The sequence below is a fragment of the Eptatretus burgeri genome, chromosome 13, assembly GCF_056783735.1.
Source record: "Eptatretus burgeri isolate ZD-2024b chromosome 13, Ebu_testis_v1, whole genome shotgun sequence".
In the NCBI taxonomy this organism is placed as follows: domain Eukaryota; kingdom Metazoa; phylum Chordata; class Myxini; order Myxiniformes; family Myxinidae; genus Eptatretus; species Eptatretus burgeri.
The window spans coordinates 43,597,038-43,618,908 of NC_140973.1; the positions used below are offsets into that span (position 1 = coordinate 43,597,038).

The 21,871-nt window shown below is 48.8% G+C and overlaps 1 protein-coding gene across 2 annotated transcripts; it reads left to right on the forward strand.

The window, feature by feature from the left end:
* Positions 1-14,451: 14,451 nt before the first annotated feature.
* Positions 14,452-21,434, forward strand: SPRING1 (SREBF pathway regulator in golgi 1). 2 transcript variants are annotated; one of them, XM_085852218.1, is made up of 6 exons: positions 14,452-14,635; positions 14,736-14,839; positions 16,722-16,923; positions 18,927-19,273; positions 19,651-19,764; positions 19,926-21,434. In XM_085852218.1, the coding sequence occupies exons 2-6, from the start codon at positions 14,747-14,749 to the stop codon at positions 20,010-20,012; spliced, it is 843 nt and encodes a 280-aa protein (XP_085708344.1). In that variant the 5' UTR covers positions 14,452-14,635; positions 14,736-14,746; the 3' UTR covers positions 20,013-21,434. The 2 variants fall into 2 exon arrangements, with proteins under 2 accessions (XP_085708344.1, XP_085708343.1); XM_085852217.1 differs by lacking the exon at positions 14,452-14,635 and having other exon boundaries at positions 14,642-14,839.
* Positions 21,435-21,871: the final 437 nt, after the last annotated feature.

Below are 21,871 nucleotides of genomic sequence, written 5' to 3' on the forward strand. Positions count from 1 at the left end.
TGATGTGGAAGAGGAACCGACGGATGAAACAAGAGAAGAACCTGGACGCTCGAAGCGATAAGTTGCACCGCTTGTCTGAAGTTTGGAGGACGAGGGCGGGCCCGTAGGTGCTTGGCCTACATGCAAAAAAAAAAAAACTTTCAAACCTCGTGCCAGAAACAACAACCACACAGGCCTCTCTTGAATTGTGATGCCTCCTCTCTCTCTCTCCCCTCCTCTCTCGCTCCTCCTCTCTCGCCCCCACTCTCTCGCCCCCACTCTCATCCCCCTCTCACACCCCTCTCTCTCCCCTCTCGCCCCTCTCTCACCCCTCCTCTCTCCTCCTCTCTTGAATTGTGATGCCTCCTCTCTCTCTCGCCCCTCCTCTCTCACTCCTCCTCTCTCGCCCCCACTCTCTCGCCCCCACTCTCATCCCCCTCTCACACCCCTCTCTCTCCCCCTCTCGCCCCTCTCTCTCACCCCTCCTCTCTCCTCCTCTCTTGAATTGTGATGCCTCCTCTCTCTCTCGCCCCTCCTCTCTCACTCCTCCTCTCTCGCCCCCACTCTCTCGCCCCCACTCTCATCCCCCTCTCACACCCCTCTCTCTCCCCCTCTCGCCCCCTCTCTCGCCCCTCCTCTCTCCTCCTCTCTTGAATCGTGATGCCCCCTCTCTCTCGCCCCTCCTCTCTCCTCCTCTCTTGAATTGTGACACCCCCCTCTCTCGCCCATCTATAATTATAGATAGCTAATCTATATAACTCTCCCCCTCTCTCTCTCTCCACCCTCTCCCCTCTCTCCCCCCTCTCACCCCATCTCTCGCCCCTCCTCTCTCCCCCTCTCTTGAATTGTGACACCCCCTCTCTCACCCCTCCTCTCTCCCCTCTCTTGAATTGTGACGCCCCCCTCTCACCTCTCTCGCCCTCTCTCTCCCGCCTCCTCTCTCATCCTCCTCTCTCGCCCCCTCTCTCACCCCCTCTCTTGCCCCCCTCGCCCCTCCTCTCTCGCCCCCTCTCACCCCTCTCGCCCCCTCTCTTGCCCCCCTCTCTCCCCCCTCTCCCCCCCTCTCTCACCCCTCTCTCCCTTCTCCTCTCTCCCCCCTCCTCTCTTGCTCCTCTCTCTGTAAATGTATTCACAAATGTCTACCAAGCACAACAATTAATTCAAACCTTGGGAAAAAACAGCTTTCAAATCCTTGGGAAACAGCTGTTTCCCTTGGGAAAATTCAAACCTTGGGATTAATTAATAATTTGAACAATTAATTCAAACCTTGGGAAAAAACAGCTTTCAAATCCTTGGGAAACAGATGTTTCCCTTGGGAAAATTCAAACCTTGGGATTAATTAATAATTTGAACAATTAATTCAAACATTGGGAAAAAACAGCGTCATACTCAGGCACATACTCAGGTCCCCCAGCGTCGGTTGTGACGTCATACTAAACGAAGAAGAAGAATTGTGACTCAATCGTGCAAAAAAAAAACATTAATTGTGACGTCATTCGTGATGTCAAAGCAGCGTGTCCTGTCATTGGTTGACAGACGTTATTCGTCATTATTGGTTGACAGAATATATAGGTCGTTATTGGTTGACAGACATTGGTCATTGTATCACGTTATTCTTTTTATTACTGCCAATTATTGTGCTATTATTATTATTATTATTAATTTGGGGAAAAAATGGCATGATAAGGTGGAACGACACTTCAGCTGCGATATATACACCTTTCCAACACTGAAAAAAGCAATAAAATGGCCATAACTTGGGAACCGCTCGTCCGATTAATATCAAACCTTGAAAAGCACATCAGCGGGGCCCCGGTAATATTCCTGGCAAGTTTCAATCAGATCGGACCGTCGATCGTGTGCTGTGTCACGTGGTTGGGTTTTCGTATATCATGCCTCGCCTGCTAGGGGAGGCAGGAGTGTACTTCTGGTCGTGCAATAAAGTGGAGTTGGCGCTGGCGCGCGTGGTTCTTGCGTCCCACCGCACCTCGTACACTCTAGTTGGGAGACGTCCGATTGTGCGGGGACTTCGAATCCACGGTTTACCCGGGGCTCAGCGTGGAGCAATATCCACTGCCGTCAATCGATGAGATATATGCGCGATTGGCGGGGAGTCGATACTTCACGAAGCTAGACCTGAGTGATGCATATTTTCACCTGCCGATGGATCCCGGGAGTAGCGAGCTTTTAACAATCAACACGTGTCAAGGACTCTATCGATATACCCGACTCTGTTTTGGGATTGCTTCGGCCCCAGCTTTGTGGCAGAAAGCTATGGATCAGGTTTGCATTGCCCTGCCCGCTCAGACCTACCTGGACGATGTGCTCATTGCGGGGAAAACGGCGGACGAGCATCTTGCGAACATTGCCCGAGTGCTGACAAAGCTAGAAGCGTGCGGCCTGCGCTTAAACAGGGACAAGTGTGCGTTCTTCAAGCAGCGCTTGGAATACCTCGGGCACATCATCACGCCGGAGGGGCTGTTGAAAGGTCCTCGGAAGGTGGAGGCGATTCAGCGCATGCCACCACCTCGCGACAAGACGCAGCTGCGCTCGTTCATTGGTATGGCCCAGTATTACCAAAGGTTCGTGCGCAGGCTCACAAACTCACCAAAGCTCACAACTTGCGCCGTTAACGCGGTTACTCAAGAAGGACGAGCGCTGGGCTTGGGGGCCTGCACACCAGGCGGCGTTCGACCGCGTCAAGCGGCTGCTCACAGAGGATACGGTCCTCGTGCACTACGAGCCTGCGCGTCCGCTCCTATTGGCATGCGACAGCTCTGCGTATGGCATCGGGGCAGTGCTCTCCCACAGGATGGACGATGGTTCCGAGCGGCCTGTTTGTTTTGCATCCCGGACCCTGTCCGCAGCAGAGCGCGGATATGCCCAGATTGAGCTTGAGGCTCTCAGCCTCGTCTGGGGTGTGCGGAGGTTTCAGCAATACCTGCTGGGGCGGCATTTCACTTTGCAGACGGATCACAAACCGCTTCAATTCATCCTGAGACCCGAACGCGGGGTGCCGGTGGTGTCTGTTTCTGGGTGCTTACGATTATGATATTCAGTTCCGAAGCACCGAGAAGCATGCTAACTGTGACAGGCTCTCACGCTTGCCGTGTGCGGAGGGTCCAGCTGCGTCTGAGTTGGGCGACCGGGTCGATGTATTCGCGCTGGGCCAGGTCCAAAGCGGGCCGGTCACGGCCAGGCAGGTCGCGGTGGAATCGGCTCGTGATCTGGTGCTTGCCCGTGTCGTCCAGGCGATTTCTACGGGGAATTGGAGCAATCTGCCTTCGACACCGGCATTTCAACCTTTCACGTCACACGCAGCGGAGCTGTCGTTGGTCCAACGGTGCATAATGTGGGGAATGAGGACGGTGATTCCACCGAAGTTCAGGCAGCGGTGTTTGGAAGAACTGCATGTCAATCACCTTGGCATCGTGAAGACCAAGAGTCTTGCTCGTAGCCTGTTGTGGTGGCCGGGGTTGGACAAAGACATTGAGCGGTTGGTTAAGCGTTGCGCCACGTGCCAGACAGATGCTGATAACCCGCGTCGAGCCTCGGGTCTATGGCCGACCCCAGACAGGGCCTGGCAGAGGGTCCATGTAGATTTTGCGGGGCCGGTTAATGGCAAAATGTTTTTGATTGTGATCGATGCATTCTCTAAATGGCCGGAGGTTGTAGTAATGCAGCATACTTCAGCAAACATTACAGTAGAGAAGCTGCGGACGATCTTTGCTAATAAAGGATTACCTGAGATCCTGGTCTCTGATAATGGTCCGCAGTTCATCACGGGTGTATTTGATGAGTTTATGCGTCAAAATGGTATTCGACATCTAAGGTCCGCACCGTATCATCCTGAGACGAATGGCCAAGCTGAGTCGTTTGTCAAGATGTTGAAGCGGGCTTTGCGCAGGGGGGGTGTTGCACCTGTGCAGACGGTGGTCGATGTCTTTTTGCTCCATTACAGGAACGCAGTTCATCCTGTCACGGGTGATTCGCCTGCCATTCGTCTCTATGGACGGGCTTTGCGATCCAGACTGGATTTGCTGCGACCTGGAGGGTCGGGGAGTGGGGCGATGTCGCATCCGACGCGGCTGCGCGGCTTCGATGTGGGACAACAGGTAATGGTGCGCGATTATTTCCACGGTTCCAAATGGGTGCCGGCGGTGGTCTCTGTGGTGCTGGGGCCGGCGAATTGCATGGTGCGGACTGATGGTGGGGATGTGTGGAAGCGGCACGTGGACCAAATGCATGATCGCTGTTCAGCGTCACCCCCCCCCCCGCACCTCCCCGGGCTGAACGATGTGGGACCCCCACCGGTGATGTCGCCGGCACCTGATGACGTATCACCGGGGCTGGTTGGGCCGACGCCCAGGGGGTCTTCGCCTGATGCCGTCCTACCCGGGGACGTCGGGCAGGCTGGGCGGTCGGGGGTGGTTGGGGTGGCGGAAGGTGCGAGTCCGGCGAGGGTGTCACCTCGACCGAGCCGGGAGGCGTCTGAGCCTGGACTGTCTGGCGGCGCTGCCCGTCCGAGGCGGGTCAGAGTGCGGCCGCGGTACTTGGAGGATTATGAGTGTTGATGGGTTTCAGGTGGTCATGTTGTGATTGTCCTTTCATCGTGTGACGGGTCATTTTTACGAGGGGAGGAGTGTGCTGTGTCACGTGGTTGGGTTTTCGTATATCATTCCTCACCCGCTAGGGGTGGCAGGAGTGTACTTCTGGTCGCGCAATAAAGCGGAGTTGATGCTGGCGCGCGTGCTTCTTGCGTCCCAATGCACCTCGTACACTCTGGATCGTGCAAAAAATAAATAAATAAACATTAATTGTGACGTCATTTGTGATGTCATAGCACCAAGTCTTGTCATTAGTCGACAGATAAATGGCCGTAACTTGGGAACCGCTCGTCCGATCGATATCAAACCTCGAAAAGACACATCCGCGGGTGCCCGGCAATATTCCTGGCAAGTTTCAATGAGATCAGACCGGTGGTCGTCGAGAAACGGCGGTCGCAGACAGACAGACAGACAGACAGACAAACACACAGAGATTGCTGGAATTATAGATAGACTAGGGGCGGGCCCGTAGGTGCGTGCCCGTAGGTGAGTGCCAGTATGTGCAGCCCTCTCTCGCCCCTCTCTCTCTCGCCCCCCCTCTCTCGCCTCCCCCCCTCTCGCACCCACTCTCTCGCCCCCTCTCTTTTGCACCCACTCTCTCGCCCCCCCTCTCTCGCCCCCTCTCTCTCGCCCCTCTCTCGCCCCCTCTCTCGCCCCCTCTCTCGCCCCCTCTCTCGCCCCCTCTCTCGCCCCCTCTCTCGCCCCTCTCTCTCGCTCCTCTCTCTCGCCCCTCTCTCGCCCCCACTCTCATCCCCCTCTCTCGCCCCTCTCTCTCTCGCACCTACTCTCTCACCCCCCTCTCTCTCCACCTCTCTCACACCCCCTCTCTTGAATTGTGACGCCCCCTCTCTCTCACCCCCTCTCCCCTCTCTTCTCCCCTCTCTTCTCCCCTCTCTTCTCCCCTCTCTCGCCCACTCTCTTACCCCTCTCTCTATCCCCCTCTCTCGCCCCCCTCTTGCCCCCCCTCTTTTGCCCTCCTCTCTCCCCCTCCTCTCTCACCCCTCTCTCTGTAAATGTATTCACAAAAAACAAATAAATTAATTAATAAACATTAATTGTGACGTCATTCGTGACGTCATAGCACCGTGTCTTGTCATTGGTGGGCAGATAAATGGCCGTAACTCGGGAACCACTTATCCAATTAATATCAAACCTTGAAAAGGCACGTCGGCGGGTCCCCAGCAATATTCCTGGCAAGTTTCAATCAGATCGGACCGTCGATCGTGCAAAAAAATTAATAATAATAAATAAATAAATAAATAAACATTAATTGTGACGTCATAGCACCTTGTCTTGTCATTGGTCGACAGATAAATGGCCGTAACTTGGGAACCGCTCGTCCGATCGATATCAAACCTCGAAAAGGCACATCCGTGGGTCCCGGCAATATTCCTGGCAAGTTTCAATGAGATCGGACCGGCAGTCGTCGAGAAACGGCGGTCGCAGACAGACAGACAGACAGACACACAGAGATTGCTGGAATTATAGATAGATGAACGAGAAACAGACCCTGGAGACATTGAGTGACCCTGACCATGACCCTGGAGACAATGGGTGACCCTGACCCTGGAGACAGTGGGTGACCCCGACCCTGGAGACAGTGGGTGACCCCGACCCTGGAGACAGTGGGTGACCCCGACCCTGGAGACAGTGGGTGACCCCGACCCTGGAGACAGTGGGTGACCCTGACCCTGGAGACTGTGGGTGACCCTGACCCTGGAGACAGTGGGTGACCCTGACCCTGGAGACAATGGGTGACCCTGACCCTGGAGACAGTGGGTGACCCTGACCCTGGAGACAGTGGGTGACCCTAACCCTAACCTTAACCTGTTTTACCAGTGCAGTCATGGGGCCCTCCACCAATCGTATGGTACTCGTGGTCAACAGCAATCTTCGAGCATTGAATGTCGCCATGTTGAGTACAAGTAAGTTACACTAAGGATTCCACGTTTATGGTTAATTTGGTATTGGTTCACATACAACCTGGATGGTGAATGTGGTTCATGTTGAGGACAACATTTTTATTACCGTACCCGGGGAGGGTGTAAGCCGACGTGGAAACATTCTTTTTCCAATGCACCGGTATTCCTCCGAAGAGGAACAGCTCTTGTGTGGAGAATTTTAGCAGTTGCTTGGTCGATCACGTGGTTCGACGCCGCTGATCACGTGACTTAGTGCTGTTGAAAATAACCGCCATTTCAGAGGAAACACGTTGAAATGAGCTCCGTTGTGCATGTGTGTTGTGATAATGAAGTGCTGTACTGTAATTGGTGGCAACGGTAATTGGGCGGATGTGGCAGCACTGTGAAGGTCAATGGCTGGTGTTGACACGTAGACCACGTACTCCGTGGAAAGTCATGCTGCAACAGTAATGGTATGTTATATACTATATTAGGAATAATGTACTCTGAGGAATGTAATTGGTATTAGAGTATGGAGTTTAACTTCGTTATTATGTGATGTGTATGTGGTATTTGCCTTCAGTATAATGTATCCGAGTTGTTGTATTTTGTTATTCTTACCCGATGTATATTTATGTTGTTGTAGATGTTGTGATAATGAAGTGCCGTACTGTGATTGGCGGCAACGGAAATTGGGCGGATGTGGCAGCACTGTGTAATGGGGGTCGGTGGCTGGTGATGACTCGGTGGCTGGTGATGACTCGGTGGCTGGTGATGACTCGGTGGCTGGTGATGACTCGGTGGCTGGTGATGACTCGTATGCCGCGTGCTCCATGGAGGGTCGTACTGGAACAGTAATGGTATGTAGTATACTGTATTAGGAATGTAATTGGGATTAGAGTATGGAGTTTGCCTTCAGTATTATGTGTACAAGTTATTGTATTTTGTTATTCTTACCCTATGTATATTTATGTTGTTGTAGATATGCGTATGGGTTTTGTGAAAATAAAGCCAATCGAAAAGGTCTATTGTTGATTACTACAACAATAATTTATTCTCACAAAACTTACCTGGTTGGATTGGACCAGAAGAGCGCCGAGGCCTACACTGGAATGGAGCGTTTGCTGAGACCAGAGAGGCTGGATTCGGATCCCAGTTCACCCACAGCGGCACAAGAATGGAAACACTGGTTGAAGACGTTCGAAAACTTCCTGGGAGCTCTACCACAGGATAATCTGGATAAGATGAGTCTGCTTACAAATTTTGTCTCACCAAGACTATACGAAACTATATCAGAGTGTACCATTTATGATGAGGCTATCCGTACTTTACAGTCACAGTACGTAAAGCCCACTAATGAAGTGTTTGCACGCCATCGTCTTGCAACTCGCCGCCAGAAGGTCGGAGAGTCCTTAGATGAATACCTTCTGACTCTGAAAACGTTAAGTAAAGAGTGTAACTTTGGGGCTGTAACAGCAACTCAACATTGCGAAGAATCCATCAGGGATGCCTTCATTAGCGGCCTGCAGTCACCACTGATCAGACAACGTCTATTAGAGAATAAGACTTTAGATTTAGCTACCATGTTTGATCAGGCTAGATCTCTAGATTCAGCCCAAAGAAATTCAGAATCTTATTGTGTTATTCAACCCTCCGGTTCATTGGGTGCTGCCTCATCCAATCAGAATACCGGTGAAGTGGAACCCACAACTGTAATGGCTGCTACGGGAGTTAAATGTTTCTTTTGTGGTTTTTTAAAACACCCACGTGTAAAATGTCCGGCACGAGAGGCTGTGTGTCATAAGTGCCAGAAAAAGGGTCATTTTGCTAAGGTGTGCCGTAGTACTTCATCAGTAGCTACTGGTGCTTGTGCAACTTCCTCTGATCAGGCAACGTTAGCAGCTGTGTCTTCTGCCGCTGCCCCAGGGGTGTTATCAAAGGCGGTTGTGAGGGTCACGCTCAATGGAGTGGAATTGGATGGCCTTATGGATAGTGGTAGTTCAGAAAGTTTTATCCATCCCGACCTCGTTAAGTGCCATTCCTTAAGTGTACATCACACCCAAGGCAATGTTTCCATGGCATCTACTTCCTTCACCGCTCAGACATCAGGGTTCTGTCGAGTCAATATCAAAGTAAACGGTCGGTGCTACCAAGATGTGCGTCTGTCCATACTCCCTCAGCTGTGTTCAGATATAGTTTTGGGCCAGGATTTTCAGGGACTGCATGATAGTGTTACACTGACATATGGAGGTAGTTTGCCTCCTCTTGTTATCTGTGGACTCAGTACACTATGTGTTGACCCTCCAGAACTGTTTGCCAACTTGACAGCTGATTGTTATCCTGTTGCTGCTCGATCACGCCGGTACTCTCCCGATGATCGTAAATTCATTGAAAAGGAAATTAAAAGGATGTTGAAGGAAGGTATTATAGAGCCCAGTAACTCCTCTTGGCGTGCACAGGTTGTTGTCGTTAAGAACGAAACTCACAAGAAACGCTTAGCCGTGGACTATTCAGAAACTATCAACAAATTTACACTTCTTGACGGGTATCCTCTGCCTCGTATAGATGACACTGTTAACAAGATTGCTCAATACCGTGTTTTTAGTACGATTGACCTCCGTAGTGCGTATCATCAAATCCCCATCAGAAATGAAGATAAGCCATACACCGCGTTTGAGGCCTGTGGACGCCTTTATCAGTTTGCTCGGGTTCCCTTTGGCGTCACCAATGGAGTGGCTTGCTTCCAACGTATCGTGGATTCATTCATCCAAGAAGAAGAACTGGTTGGAACATTTGCTTACTTAGACAACATTACTATTTGCGGCATGACTCAGGAAGAGCATGATGCTAATCTCACGAAATTTATTGAGGCTGCGAAGAGAAAGAATATAACTTACAATGAAGACAAATGCATCTTTTCAACTAACAGGCTCAGTATTCTCGGATATGTGGTGGAAGGAGGGGAAATGCGCCCGGATCCTGAACGACTCCGACCCTTACAGGATTTGCCTGTGCCTCGGGACATGAAATCGCTCCGACGCATCCTTGGCTTCTTTGCCTATTATTCACAGTGGATATATGACTACTCAAGCAAGATCCGCCCACTGTGTGCCACTACTACATTTCCCATGACAAGGGAAGCAGAAGCAGCTTTCCATCTTCTTAAGCAAGACATTGAAGGTTCAGTGGTGAGGGCGATTGACGAATCCGTACCCTTCGAAGTTGAGACCGATGCTTCGGATGTAGCAATTGCTGCAGTCCTCACCCAGGCAGGACGTCCGGTAGCCTTCTTTTCCCGAACCCTTCAGGGACCCGAATGTCGTCATGCTTCTATTGAGAAGGAGGCCCAGGCTATTATTGAAACAGTTCGCCACTGGAGACAGTATTTGACAGGCAGACATTTTACTATAAAGACAGATCACCGATCAGTGAGCTATATGTTTGATAAGCAGCATAAAAATAAGATAAAGAATGATAAGTTCATGCGTTGGAGGATGGAATTATCTTGCTATGATTTTGACATTGTGTATCGTCCTGGTCGAGAAAACATTCCCTCTGATACATTCTCCAGGTCTTATTGTGGGATGGCATGCCACGATCGACATTCACTGTTTAACCTCCACGAAGCCTTGTGCCACCCAGGGGTTACCCGCTTATACCATTTTGTGAAATCTAAGAATATGCCATATTCTGTGGAGGATGTCCGGCAGGTTGTTGGATCTGGTAGAATATGCACAGAATGCAAGCCCAAGTATCACCAACCAGATAAGACTCGACTCATAAAAACTACTCAGCCATTTGAGCGTCTCAATATAGATTTCAAGGGGCCTCTTCCGAGTACAGATAAGAACCAGTATTTTCTTAACATTGTGGACGAATATTCACGGTTTCCTTTTGTATTTCCTTGTGCTGACATGACCACTTCCACGGTTATCAAGTGCCTCTGTCAGCTGTTCGCTATTTTCGGAATGCCGGCTTACATTCATTCGGACCGGGGACCCTCCTTCATGAGCAAGGAATTACAAGACTTCCTTGCCAGTAGGGGGATCGCCGGTAGCAGAACTACTAGCTATAATCCTCAAGGGAATGGCCAAGTGGAGAGGTTCAATGGTACCATTTGGAAGGCAATCACAACGGCTCTAAAATCCCGTAATCTACCCATCAAATGCTGGCAGACTGTTCTGCCTGATGCTCTCCACTCAATTCGTTCACTGTTGTCCACAGCAACCAATGCTACCCCTCATGAAAGACTTCTGAACTATTCTCGTCGTTCTTCCTCGGGAGCCTCGGTGCCTACTTGGCTCTGCAATCCTGGGCCAGTCCTGCTGAAGCGTCACGTACGCACGAATAAAACTGATCCCCTTGTGGATGAAGTCGACCTCCTCCAAGCAGGACCCCACTATGCCCATATTCGCTACCCAGATGGCAGGGAAACTACGGTCTCTGTTAGACACTTAGCCCCAATTTGAACCCCTTCCAAGAGTGAACCCCAAATTCTACCTCAGGCTTCTGAAGAAAATGTAATTCCCCAGGGTAGTACCCAAGACGCACCCTGCTCAGAGGGGGATGATCTCGTTCCTGAGATGGTTCCTGCAACTCCACAGCAATCAGATGCTGGGGATAACCCTCCGGTGCCAAGAAGATCCGGTCGCAACATTGGTCGTCCTATTAGACTAGATTTATAGAGAGAGACATCTCGGAAGGGGGTGAATGTTGTGATAATAAAGTGCCATACTGTAATTGGCGGCAATGGTAATTGGGCGGATGTGACAGCACTGTATATGAAGGTCAATGGCTGGTGTTGACACGTATACCACGTACTCCGTGGAAAGTCATGCTGGAACAGTAAAGGTATGTTATATTACTATAGTAGGAATAATGTACTCTGAGGAATGTAATTGGTGTCAGAGTATGGAGTTTACCTTCGTTATTATGTGGTGTGTATGTGGTATTTGCCTTCAGTGTTATGTATACTTTTGTTATTCTTTTTTTTTTTTGTATACCTTGGTTGAGGCTCGTATGAGAGCTAACACACAATGCACAGCAAGGGGGCATGAGACAAGAGGGGCGGGAGTGGAAGGGACAAAACAGTGGGGAACAGACACATTAGGTGAACTGTGGAAGGGAGAGGGATGGGGATGGGACGGGGAACATGGCGAAGAGAAGATGGACATTACAGGGACTTTCAGGAAGGAAAGCAGGAGAATTGAAGGAAGTGGGCTTGGGTGGATTATCGGGGGTAGAAATGATCGAGGATTTGGATGGGGGAAGATAAGAGGTGGTGGTGAACAGCTGTTTTGAAAGCCTGGAGGGAAGAATGGGAAAGAATAGAATGAGGAAGTTTATTCCAAAGGCAGGAAAAAAGAGGAATGAAAGAGTGAAGATGAGCAGTGATTCGTGATTTTGGTAGTTTTACCAGAAGGGGGTTGTTGGCGGACCTTGAGCGCCCTGTGGAAATGTGGTGGGGACAAATCGCAGAGAGAGCAGGGGGGGCAAGGCTGGAGAGGAGTCGGTAGAAGACAGAAAGACCACCGACCAACCTGCGGTGGTTGGGTGAGAGGCCCAAAGACTCAGCTTCATTGCGGGAGATGCCGATGATCCTAAATGCCCTGGTTTTGACAGTGTGAAGCCGAGAAAGGTGGGAGGCAGAAGCACCAGCCCAGAGGGGAGAGCAGTACTCCATCAGGCAACGGACAAAATCTTTGTAAGTGGTCAGGAGCTCAAGAGGGCCGAGGAAGGACTTTGCACGACGGAGGATTCCCAGTCGGCGACTGGCTTTTGAGGCGAGGTTGGAAATGTGACTTTCCCAGGAAAGGTCATGGCAGATAGTGAGACCCAGAAGCTTGAAAGAAAAGACTTCTTCCAGAGGATTGTTGAGAAAGTGGATGGGGGGGGGGTTCTAAACGGTCCTTTCGAAGAGACATAGTGAGAGTGTGAGATTTGTCTGGATTGAAAGACATGTTCCACGTGTTGGACCAGTTTGTGATTTTATCCAGATCTGCAGTGAGCGAAGAAGCTGCTGCTTGCCGGTCTGAGGGATGACAGATGGTACGGTAGAGGGTGGAGTCGTCGGCAAAGAGAAATAGAGGATTTTCCAGAGAGTCCGAGAGATCATTGATGAAAACCAGAAAAAGAACAGAGCCCAGAACGCTACCTTGAGGAACTCCAGCCTGCACAGGAAGAGGGGATGAAAGAACTCCATTTAGGGCCACACGTTGACTGTGACAGGAGAGGAAGTCTGCGAGCTATGAGTGGAGATGGCCTTGAATACCATGGGAAGAGAGTTTGGTGAGTAGTGCAGGGTGCCAGACTGTGTCAAAAGCACGTGATATGTCCAGGGATACGGCTCGGATTTCCTGTCTGGTATTGAGGACCTCCATCCATTGATGGGAGAGCAGTAGCAGCATATCCAGGGTAGAGTGACCTTGTCTGAAACCAAATTGATGATTGGAAATCAAGCCATTGGAGAAGAGGAAGGATTTCATGTCTGAAGCGATGATGGATTCCATCACCTTGCTGATGATTGGGAGAAGGCTGATTGGTCTGTAGTTACAGGGATCTGTTTTTGCACCTTTTTTATGCAGGGCAGTGATGTTAGCAGATTTCCAAGCAGATGGCAGATGACCTTGGGCAAATGAGAGGGTGAATAGAACAGAGAGAGGGTGAGCAAGAGCAGAAGAGCAGGCTTTGAGGACACGTGGGCTGATGCCGTCTGGACCGGTTGCAGAATCTGACTCGAGGTTTGAAAGCAAGCTCTCCACCTTGTCAGGAGAAAAGGATACAGAGTCCAGGGACAGTTGGGTGCGACTGGGTAGAGTGGGTAGAGATAGTGATGGGTTTAGGACACAATATTTAGCTGCAAACACCGAGTTTAGACATTCAGCTTTATCACGTGTGGAATCAGCAGTGCGGCCATTTGAGGTAAGGGAGGGGATGGAGGGGGAACATACACCAGAAACAGATTTGATTAAACGCCACCAGGATTTTGAGGAGGGAGAGAGGTTTGAGAGTTCAGACTTGAGATGAGAAAGATGTTGTTTTCTGGCTCTCCTGAGGGTAGATACACACTTGTTCCGAGCTTTGTGGAAAGAACTGAGATTGCCCTCAGTTGGGTTTGCTTTCCATGAGGCAAAGGCAAGTTGTTTCAGGACAACTGCCTCGCCACAAGCTTCAGTAAACCAAGGGCGGGAGGAAGGGTAAGACAACTGAACACGAGAGGGGATAAATCTGTGCATGAGGGAGAGCAAGTTTCTTTGAAAGAATTCCCAGGATGAGTTGATGTTTGAGAAAGTAGTGATAGGAGACCAGTCTGTAATATACCCTATATATATATATATATTTATGTTGTTGTAGATATGCGTATGGGTTTTGTGAGAATAAAGCCGATCGAAAAGGTCGATTGTTGATTACTACAACAATGTGTTTTTTATGTCTCTCTCTATCTCTCTATCTCTATATCTCTATATCTCTATCTCTCTATCTCTCTATCTCTCTATCTCTCTATCTCTCATCTTCCATCACTGTAAGTCGGAATAACGAGATAAACGTGCTAGATTGTGGAGCTACTGACGCCATCATTGCCAAGGAAGTGGACACAACCAGCCTGGCGGCGCGCACGGCATTATGGGATAGCTCTGTTGACCCTCCATACACGTCATCATACTCAATGCGTTGCCAAGACTTGGGATCGTCAATTCAAACATCGTCTTGATGCTTAGAACACTTTTCTAGCCCAAACGCGTCCAATTTAACCTCATAATGATGTTTAGCACAGACATTATAATTGAAGGACATTTTCGCGGACTACAAAACAAAAATTACAAACAGTATCACAGCCAGCAGCGTCGTTCGATTCGTTGCTAAGGAGTTGTTTTCACCGCGTTAAAATGGCGGCTGCCGTTGCTAACCGGAAGTAACCGAGAGATGCGTCCGTCCATTGCGAGAGGACAAATTTAAAATATCGCGATAACTTCCTTTTGAATGGAACGTGTACGATCTGACGTCATTTATAGGCAAATGAGGTTTTTCTCCATCAACAGCAGAGCGAGTGTTTACCGTGTCGGTGCCGTGTGTCTGATTTTACATCATTGCGACATTGTTCGCGGAAATTGCCGGATTTGATGCCCCCCCCCCCTGGCCTTATGTAAGGTAAGTCGTTTTATGGTGGTGTATTGGTGTCGTCGTTGTTTCCTCGTTCATTTCTCGGGGTTACTATGATCGGGTAATGTGCACGGTTTTTTTTTTTCAGTGGTTCTAGTGATGCTGAGGAAGGCCATGCGAAGACGGTGGATCCTGGCGGGGATACTATGTCTTTCTCTCCTGTACTTTATTTCCAGTACCATGAGATGGCCGGTAAGTAAATGTCATCTCACAGTAAACCGACGTTGTGCTCCTTATTTGTATCGATTTCAATGACCCCCCCCGCCCTTCTTTCTCCACTCCATCCCCTCTCCCCCCGCCCTTCTTTCTCTACTCCATCCCCTCCCCCCCCCGCCCTTCTTTCTCTACTCCATCCCCTCTCCCCCGCCCTTCTTTCTCTACTCCATCCCCTCCCCCGCCCTTCTTTCTTTACTCCATCCCCTCCCCCCGCCCTTCTTTCTCTACTCCATCCCCTCTCCCCCCGCCCTTCTTTCTCTACTCCATCCCCTCTCCCCCGCCCTTCTTTCTTTACTCCATCCCCTCTCCCCCCGCCCTTCTTTCTCTACTCCATCCCCTCCCCCGGGCCCTTCTTTCTTTACTCCATCCCCTCCCCCCCGCCCTTCTTTCTCTACTCCATCCCCTTCCCCCCGCCCTTTCTTTACTCCATCCCCTCTCCCCCGCCCTTCTTTCTCTACTCCATCCCCTCTCCCCCCGCCCTTCTTTCTCTACTCCATCCCCTCTCCCCCCGCCCTTCTTTCTCTACTCCATCCCCTCCCCCGCCCTTCTTTCTCTACTCCATCCCCTCCCCCCGCCCTTCTTTCTCTACTCCATCCCCTCCCCCCGCCCTTCTTTCTATACTCCATCCCCTCCCCCCGCCCTTCTTTCTCTACTCCATCCCCTCCCCCGCCCTTCTTTCTCTACTCCATCCCCTCCCCCCACCCTTCTTTCTCTACTCCATCCCCTCCCCCCGCCCTTCTTTCTCTACTCCATCCCCTCCCCCCGCCCTTCTTTCTCTACTCCATCCCCTCCCCCGCCCTTCTTTCTTTACTCCATCCCCTCCCCCCGCCCTTCTTTCTCTACTCCATCCCCTCGCCCCCCGCCCTTCTTTCTCTACTCCATCCCCTCGCCCCCCCCCGCCCTTCTTTCTCTACTCCATCCCCTCTCCCCCTGCCCTTCTTTCTCTACTCCACACCCCATCCCCCTCCCCTTCTTTCTCTACTCCATCCCCCTCCCCTTCTTTCTCTACTCCATCCCCCTCCCCTTCTTTCTCTACTCCATCCCCCTCCCCTTCTTTCTCTACTCCATCCCCCTCCCCTTCTTTCTCTACTCCATCCCCTCCCCCTTCTTTCTCTACTCCATCCCCCCGCCCTTCATTCTCTACTCCATCCCCCTCCCTCCCTTCTTTCTCTACTCCATCCCCCTTCTTTCTCTACTCCATCCCCCTCCCCCCACCCTTCTTTCTCTACTCCATCCCCCTCCCCCACCCTTCTTTCTCTACTCCATCCCCCCTCCCCCACCCTTCTTTCTCTACTCCATCCCCCTCCCCCACCCTTCTTTCTCTACTCCATCCCCTCCCCCCACCCTTCTTTCTCTACTCCATCCCCTCCCCCCGCCCTTCTTTCTCTACTCCATCCCCTCCCCCCGCCCTTCTTTCTCTACTCCATCCCCTCCCCCCGCCCTTCTTTCTTTACTCCATCCCCTCCCCCCGCCCTTCTTTCTCTACTCCATCCCCTCGCCCCCCCGCCCTTCTTTCTCTACTCCATCCCCTCGCCCCCCGCCCTTCTTTCTCTACTCCATCCCCTCTCCCCTGCCCTTCTTTCTCTACTCCACACCCCATCCCCCTCCCCCTTCTTTCTCTACTCCATCCCCCTCCCCCCACCCTTCTTTCTCTACTCCATCCCCCACCCCCACCCTTCTTTCTCTTCTCCATCCCCCTCCCCCACCCTTCTTTCTCTACTCCATCCCCCCTGCCCCCCACCCTTCTTTCTCTACTCCATCCCCCACCCTTCTTTCCTTCTATTTCCATATGTGTAGTTTTTTAGAAATTAATTGCATCACTACCTTATGCTGCATATCACTTCTGTTTGACCTGCAGGAAGAGATGGAAAGCCAATGGGGTGCGAGTATAATTGAGGACGAGCAGAAAGAAAGCTTGACAAGACGTCTCGCTTGGAGAGCTCGTTTTCTCCTATTAAATGACAGCAGAGGTAGTCCGGTAGGTGGGAAGACAGGTGCCCATGGAAGTGGTCACTGTAGAAATACGGAGCAAGGCTGGACATTGGTGACCGATGATCATGGTGAGAAATGTATATTTATCTTGCCAAAACGAAGTTTTTGCAAGATATGTTAGTCAGCTTGTATGTTTTTTTTTTTGTTTGTAATCACGTATAAAAAATTCTGCAGAGCACAGTTATCATTGGAAATTTTTGTAACTTCGCATATCAGAGGCCTATAGAGGTCCCTTTCAGCGCATAAAATTTTGAAGGTCAAGGTCAAAGGTCGAGGTCACTTTGTCGCAAATCAGGGGAGTCGACGAAACCCTTATTTTTTGAGTAATTTTGATCGGATCGTCTTCAAACTTCATGGGAATATAGTTCATGGTCTGGCGCTCAGCTGATTAATTTTTGGTGGCGATTGGCCTTGACCTTCATGGTTAGTGCCTGAGGTCAAACATATTCGACCCCAAGGTCAAATTTTCAAGTTTTAGGAACCATATCGTGTAGTACCTCAAATTGAACACCTCTGAGTGCTTTCTAGATATGTCAAGCTTGAGACATTATGACGTCATTTGGTGACGTTATGAGGCAAACGCATATTTTTCATGGTTACTCTGTAGAACGATTCTCATCGGAATCTCTCGTAGGCAGATATTCCTCAAAGAGTCGCTCCTGGTGGATAGCAGCTCTGTTCACCTCAGTGTGACCTTAAAGAAGTCACACGTGGTCACCTTTTGGCAAGATACGGGTCATCCTGCGGGTGACATTGGTTTTTTTTAATTTATTTTTTTGTTTGTCTGTAATCACGTATAAATCAATCTGCAGAGCACAAGTCATCATTGGAAATTTTTGTAACTTCGCATATCAGAGGCCTATAGAGGTCCCTTTCAGCGCATAAAATTTTCAAGGTCAAAGGTCAAGGTCACTTTGTCGCAAATCAGGGGAGTCGACGAAACCCTTATTTTTTGAGTAATTTTGATCGGATCGTCTTCAAACTTCATGGGAATATAGTTCATGGTCTGGCGCTCAGCTGATTAATTTTTGGTGGCGATCGCCTTGACCTTCATGATTAGCGCTGGAGGTCGAAAGTTTTTGACCTCAAGGTCAAATTTTGAAATCTTAGATACCATATCGAGTAATACCTCATATGAAAGCGCTTGATAAGTGTTTTCCAGATCTGTCAAAAGTTTGACTTGATGACGTCATGACGAAAAAACGGATTTTTCATGAAAATTTTATTTCCTCAGTTCTCATCAAAATCTCTTGATATTACATGTACAACGGTCCTGGAGAGATACCATTAACCGTATGAAAATATAAAGGTCAAGCATCAAGGTCGACAAAACCCTTATTTTTGAGTCACCTTAATCGAATAAATAAGTCACTCGTGTTCACATTTTGGCAAGATACTGGTCACCCTTGGGATGACATTGGTTTATTTGTTTGTTTGTCTGTCTGTTAGTGACTTTACGGCAAAACGGCTTTAGCAAACACTATCAAATTTAATCCACAGGTGGGCAATGAACCTTGGACGACCCCATTAACTTTTGGGTCCAATTGGATCAAAGGTCAAGGTCACGTTTTTCGCTCAAACTTCGTCAAAAATGATCTGATTTACTTCAAACTAAGCTTATAGTGAACCTTATTCTATTTGTCACTTACAATCCTACCCATTCCTCCAGTGAAAAATGCATATTTGTGAAGATCGGTAGGGTCCGAAGACTATGCCTTAAATGGGTGGGATTTGTTTTGCCTCGCACCACAAGTTCATTTATTATTATTTATTTTTAATTGAGGAAGTGGTGTTATGGTGCTTGGGGTTGCTAATCCCTGGATAATTCCACAAGGTGTTTCTCGCTGTATCACAATGTAATTGGAAATGTTACTTTCACACATCCTTGAAGTTTTGTGTGACTGTTGGAGTTTTCTCCTGACTGAATTGATCTTTGTGTGAGCAGTTGGTCCATTCATGATGCTCTTCATATGCAGAGGTTGTGGCATACATTTATCTTTTCTTTTTTCTTTTGTCTTAACTTTTAACTTTTATTTTTTGGTTGTTCTCTTGTTTTTTTTTTTGTTGACAGGTTATGTTTGCAAACGTTTGGCATTGCAGGCGAATGGTTGCTGTAAAGCCCAAAAACGGGAGAGGAGGGATCGACCGCAAAAGGGCAATCGAGCTAGGCGTGGGGATCGTTTGGGGCCGGGGGAAACCGTTGTACGTTGGAATTTGTCAGGAGAATTTGGTGCACAGAAGAAAGCGGCTGATGGAGTGATTGTGAAAAGTGACAAGAGGGTGAGAACGGAGCAAGGATTGGTGGTAGCTGGTGCAGAAAGGGATGGTGAAGAGCAGTACAGTTGCCATTCATGCCAGGAAAATGGCTGCTGTTCCATATACGAGTTCTGTGTCTCCTGCTGCCTCCATCCCCGCCAGGTATATCGTGACTTTGCATTTGACGCAATTTTTCATTAACACGTTATGACTGAAGTAGCTCTCATAAATAGTTACAAATTGTGAAACATTTTAATGAATCTTTTAATTTTTTTTTTATCATGGATTCGGAACTTGGACGTGTGTACATTCTTTAATGCAATGTATTCTGATAGACAAGTGAACATTTTTTTTTAACGTCTGAGTTGAAGCTGTGCCTCGTTTTTATCTCTTTGGAAAGTCTGTTCCATAGGGAATGTGAGATTCAGTTGAAAAAAGAAAAAAAAAATAACATTTGCAGCAATGCATTGATAACGTGGTCGCACAAACACATTCGGTCACTTCTGACCAGAAATGTCTGATTCATGGTTATTGTGCAGGCGGTTGAGCTGCAAAAGGTGGTGGTGCGGCCCGGGGCTCTTCCATTGCCCATTCTTCTCGTGATCTCTGACTATTTTGAGCTTTGTCAGGCCAAGTGTCGAACATCTTCACAGGTTTGCTCCGAATCGTTTGATTTTTCTTTATAGAGGTAGCTCCAAACTGAACAACATTGATATATTTACCGCTTTCCTTTAAGGTTGATTTTTGTTCGGACATCAGTTTGCATGTGCAAATCGAAACCTCTCCTTCCTTCTCCCTCCCTAATACCCCACAGAGTGTTCAGCATGAGAACATGTACAGGAACCCACGCTTTAAATATTGTTACGGTGAGAGCCTTCCTGAGCTTCTGCCAGAGCAGTAGGGAAATGTACTTGTTCGTGTTCTTCCTACTGTAACTCACCCAGCACCGTTTCATTATTTACATTGTGGCAGAGTGGACTCTGAGCCCACACGTGTGGGAGGGTCTTCAAGTTTCTACTTCAATTCTGAATATCATTTTTATTAATGAGCAAATTTGCAATATGAAGAGCTGCGAGTTGCTTTCCACCCAGACCCCGATTGGAGCAACAAAAAACGAAAACTAACTATACAGGTGTGAGAAGGTGATTGTTCAAAATTAGCCTCACTTTGGTTCCCAGAGTAAAACAATTGTGAACTTTCTGTTGATAGAATCCATTATGTTGTCTACTGACACAGACGAATACTTGGTTTCACTGAGACAAGTATTGAAATGATCTTGTGGCGTTTGAAAGAAAATGGAGACCATTGTGTACCTGTTCAGGTGGCTTTCAGACATCTCATTTTGCACATAGTGTACATAATTGTGCTTATGATGTAAGTTTTTTTTTTATTTGCACATGATCACGCAGAGGTAGCACAGATTTTGTTGGGTTTTTTTGGTATACATTGTCAAGGCTCGTATGAGAGCTAACGCACAGCAAGGGGGGTGGGAGAGGGAAGGACAAAACAGTGGGGACCAGAAATTAGGAGATCTGTGGAAGGGAGGGATGGGGCGGTGAACACGGGGTATACAAGATGGACACCACAGGGACTTTCAGGAAGGAAAGCAGGGAATTTGAAGGAAGTGGATTAACAGGGGTAGAAAAGATCAAGATTTTGAATGGGGGACGATAAGAGATGGTGATGAACGGCCGTTTTGAAGGCCTGGAGGGAAGAATGGGATTGAACAGAGTGAGGGAGTTTATTCCAAAGGCGGGAAAAAAGAGGAATGAAAGAGTGAAGGTGAGCAGCGATTCGTGATTTTGGAAGTTTTACCAGAAGGGGGTTGTCGGTGGACCTTGAGCGCCCTGCGGAAATAATGGTGACAAATTGCAGACAAATTCAATGTGCAGACAGAGTAAGGGGGGGGAGTCTGGAGAGGAGACGATAGAAGACAAAGACCACCGACCTGCCTGCGGTGAGAGGCCCAAAGACTCGGCCTCATCACACTTGGCTCTGCGTTGTCTGATTTGGGCTCAATTCCTGACCTGACTATATATAAACTTTCAGAATGTTATGTAGGCAAGGTGTTTCACCAGAGTGTACAGTCCCTTCGATGCACATCAAGCTGGGTTTCTCATCTGAGCATTACCTGGTCAACATTAAATATCCATTGGTATCTTTTGAGAGAGTAGGTGAGATATTTCTGGTAAACTGAACAGTATCACCTGAAAGGGGGTACTACATCAGCAGCATAGCTGCCTGCAGTCCTTGCAGAAGGGTGCACACTTGCGGCTGAAACTCGTAACTGACTTGAGGTGCAATATACTATTGTCAATATTGATTTTGTTTGTTTGTTTGTTTGAAACACCCCCCCCCCCGGCCGATATTGATACATCAGTGGACTCATACTGGTATATCAGAATTAAAAAAAATTTCCACAGGTTCCAAAAATATGTAATGGTCAAATGGTCTCTGTGTTCGTATAAGACATACACATGATTGACACGGTAATTTTTCAAAGTGTTCCCACACGGGGATTTTTTTTTCTTCATGATGGAAACAGTTTTTACTTCCAACTTCAACCTGTACAAAAAATTATTTTGTTGTAAAGCGAGATCAGTATTGGTAATCAGCACAGGCCGGTATGACTTGCAGATCACCGTGCCAGGAAGCCGCACAGACTTTCAAAAGCACACCCGATTCATGCAAAATAATAACCAACTGGCAATTGCTTTAAAAACAGCCACGAGGGTAAAGAAAAACGTGATTGCTTGTACA

What these genes read in the sequence shown, in the direction of transcription:
- SPRING1 (XM_085852218.1), top strand. Translation starts at nt 14,747, where the DNA reads ATGCTGAGGAAGGCCATGCGAAGACGGTGGATCCTGGCGGGGATACTA. An exon ending in CCAGTACCATGAGATGGCCG is followed by an intron (nt 14,840 to 16,721) that starts GTAAGTAAATGT and finishes TTTGACCTGCAG; the next exon opens with GAAGAGATGGAAAGCCAATG. An exon ending in AGTGTCGAACATCTTCACAG is followed by an intron (nt 19,765 to 19,925) that starts GTTTGCTCCGAA and finishes AATACCCCACAG; the next exon opens with AGTGTTCAGCATGAGAACAT.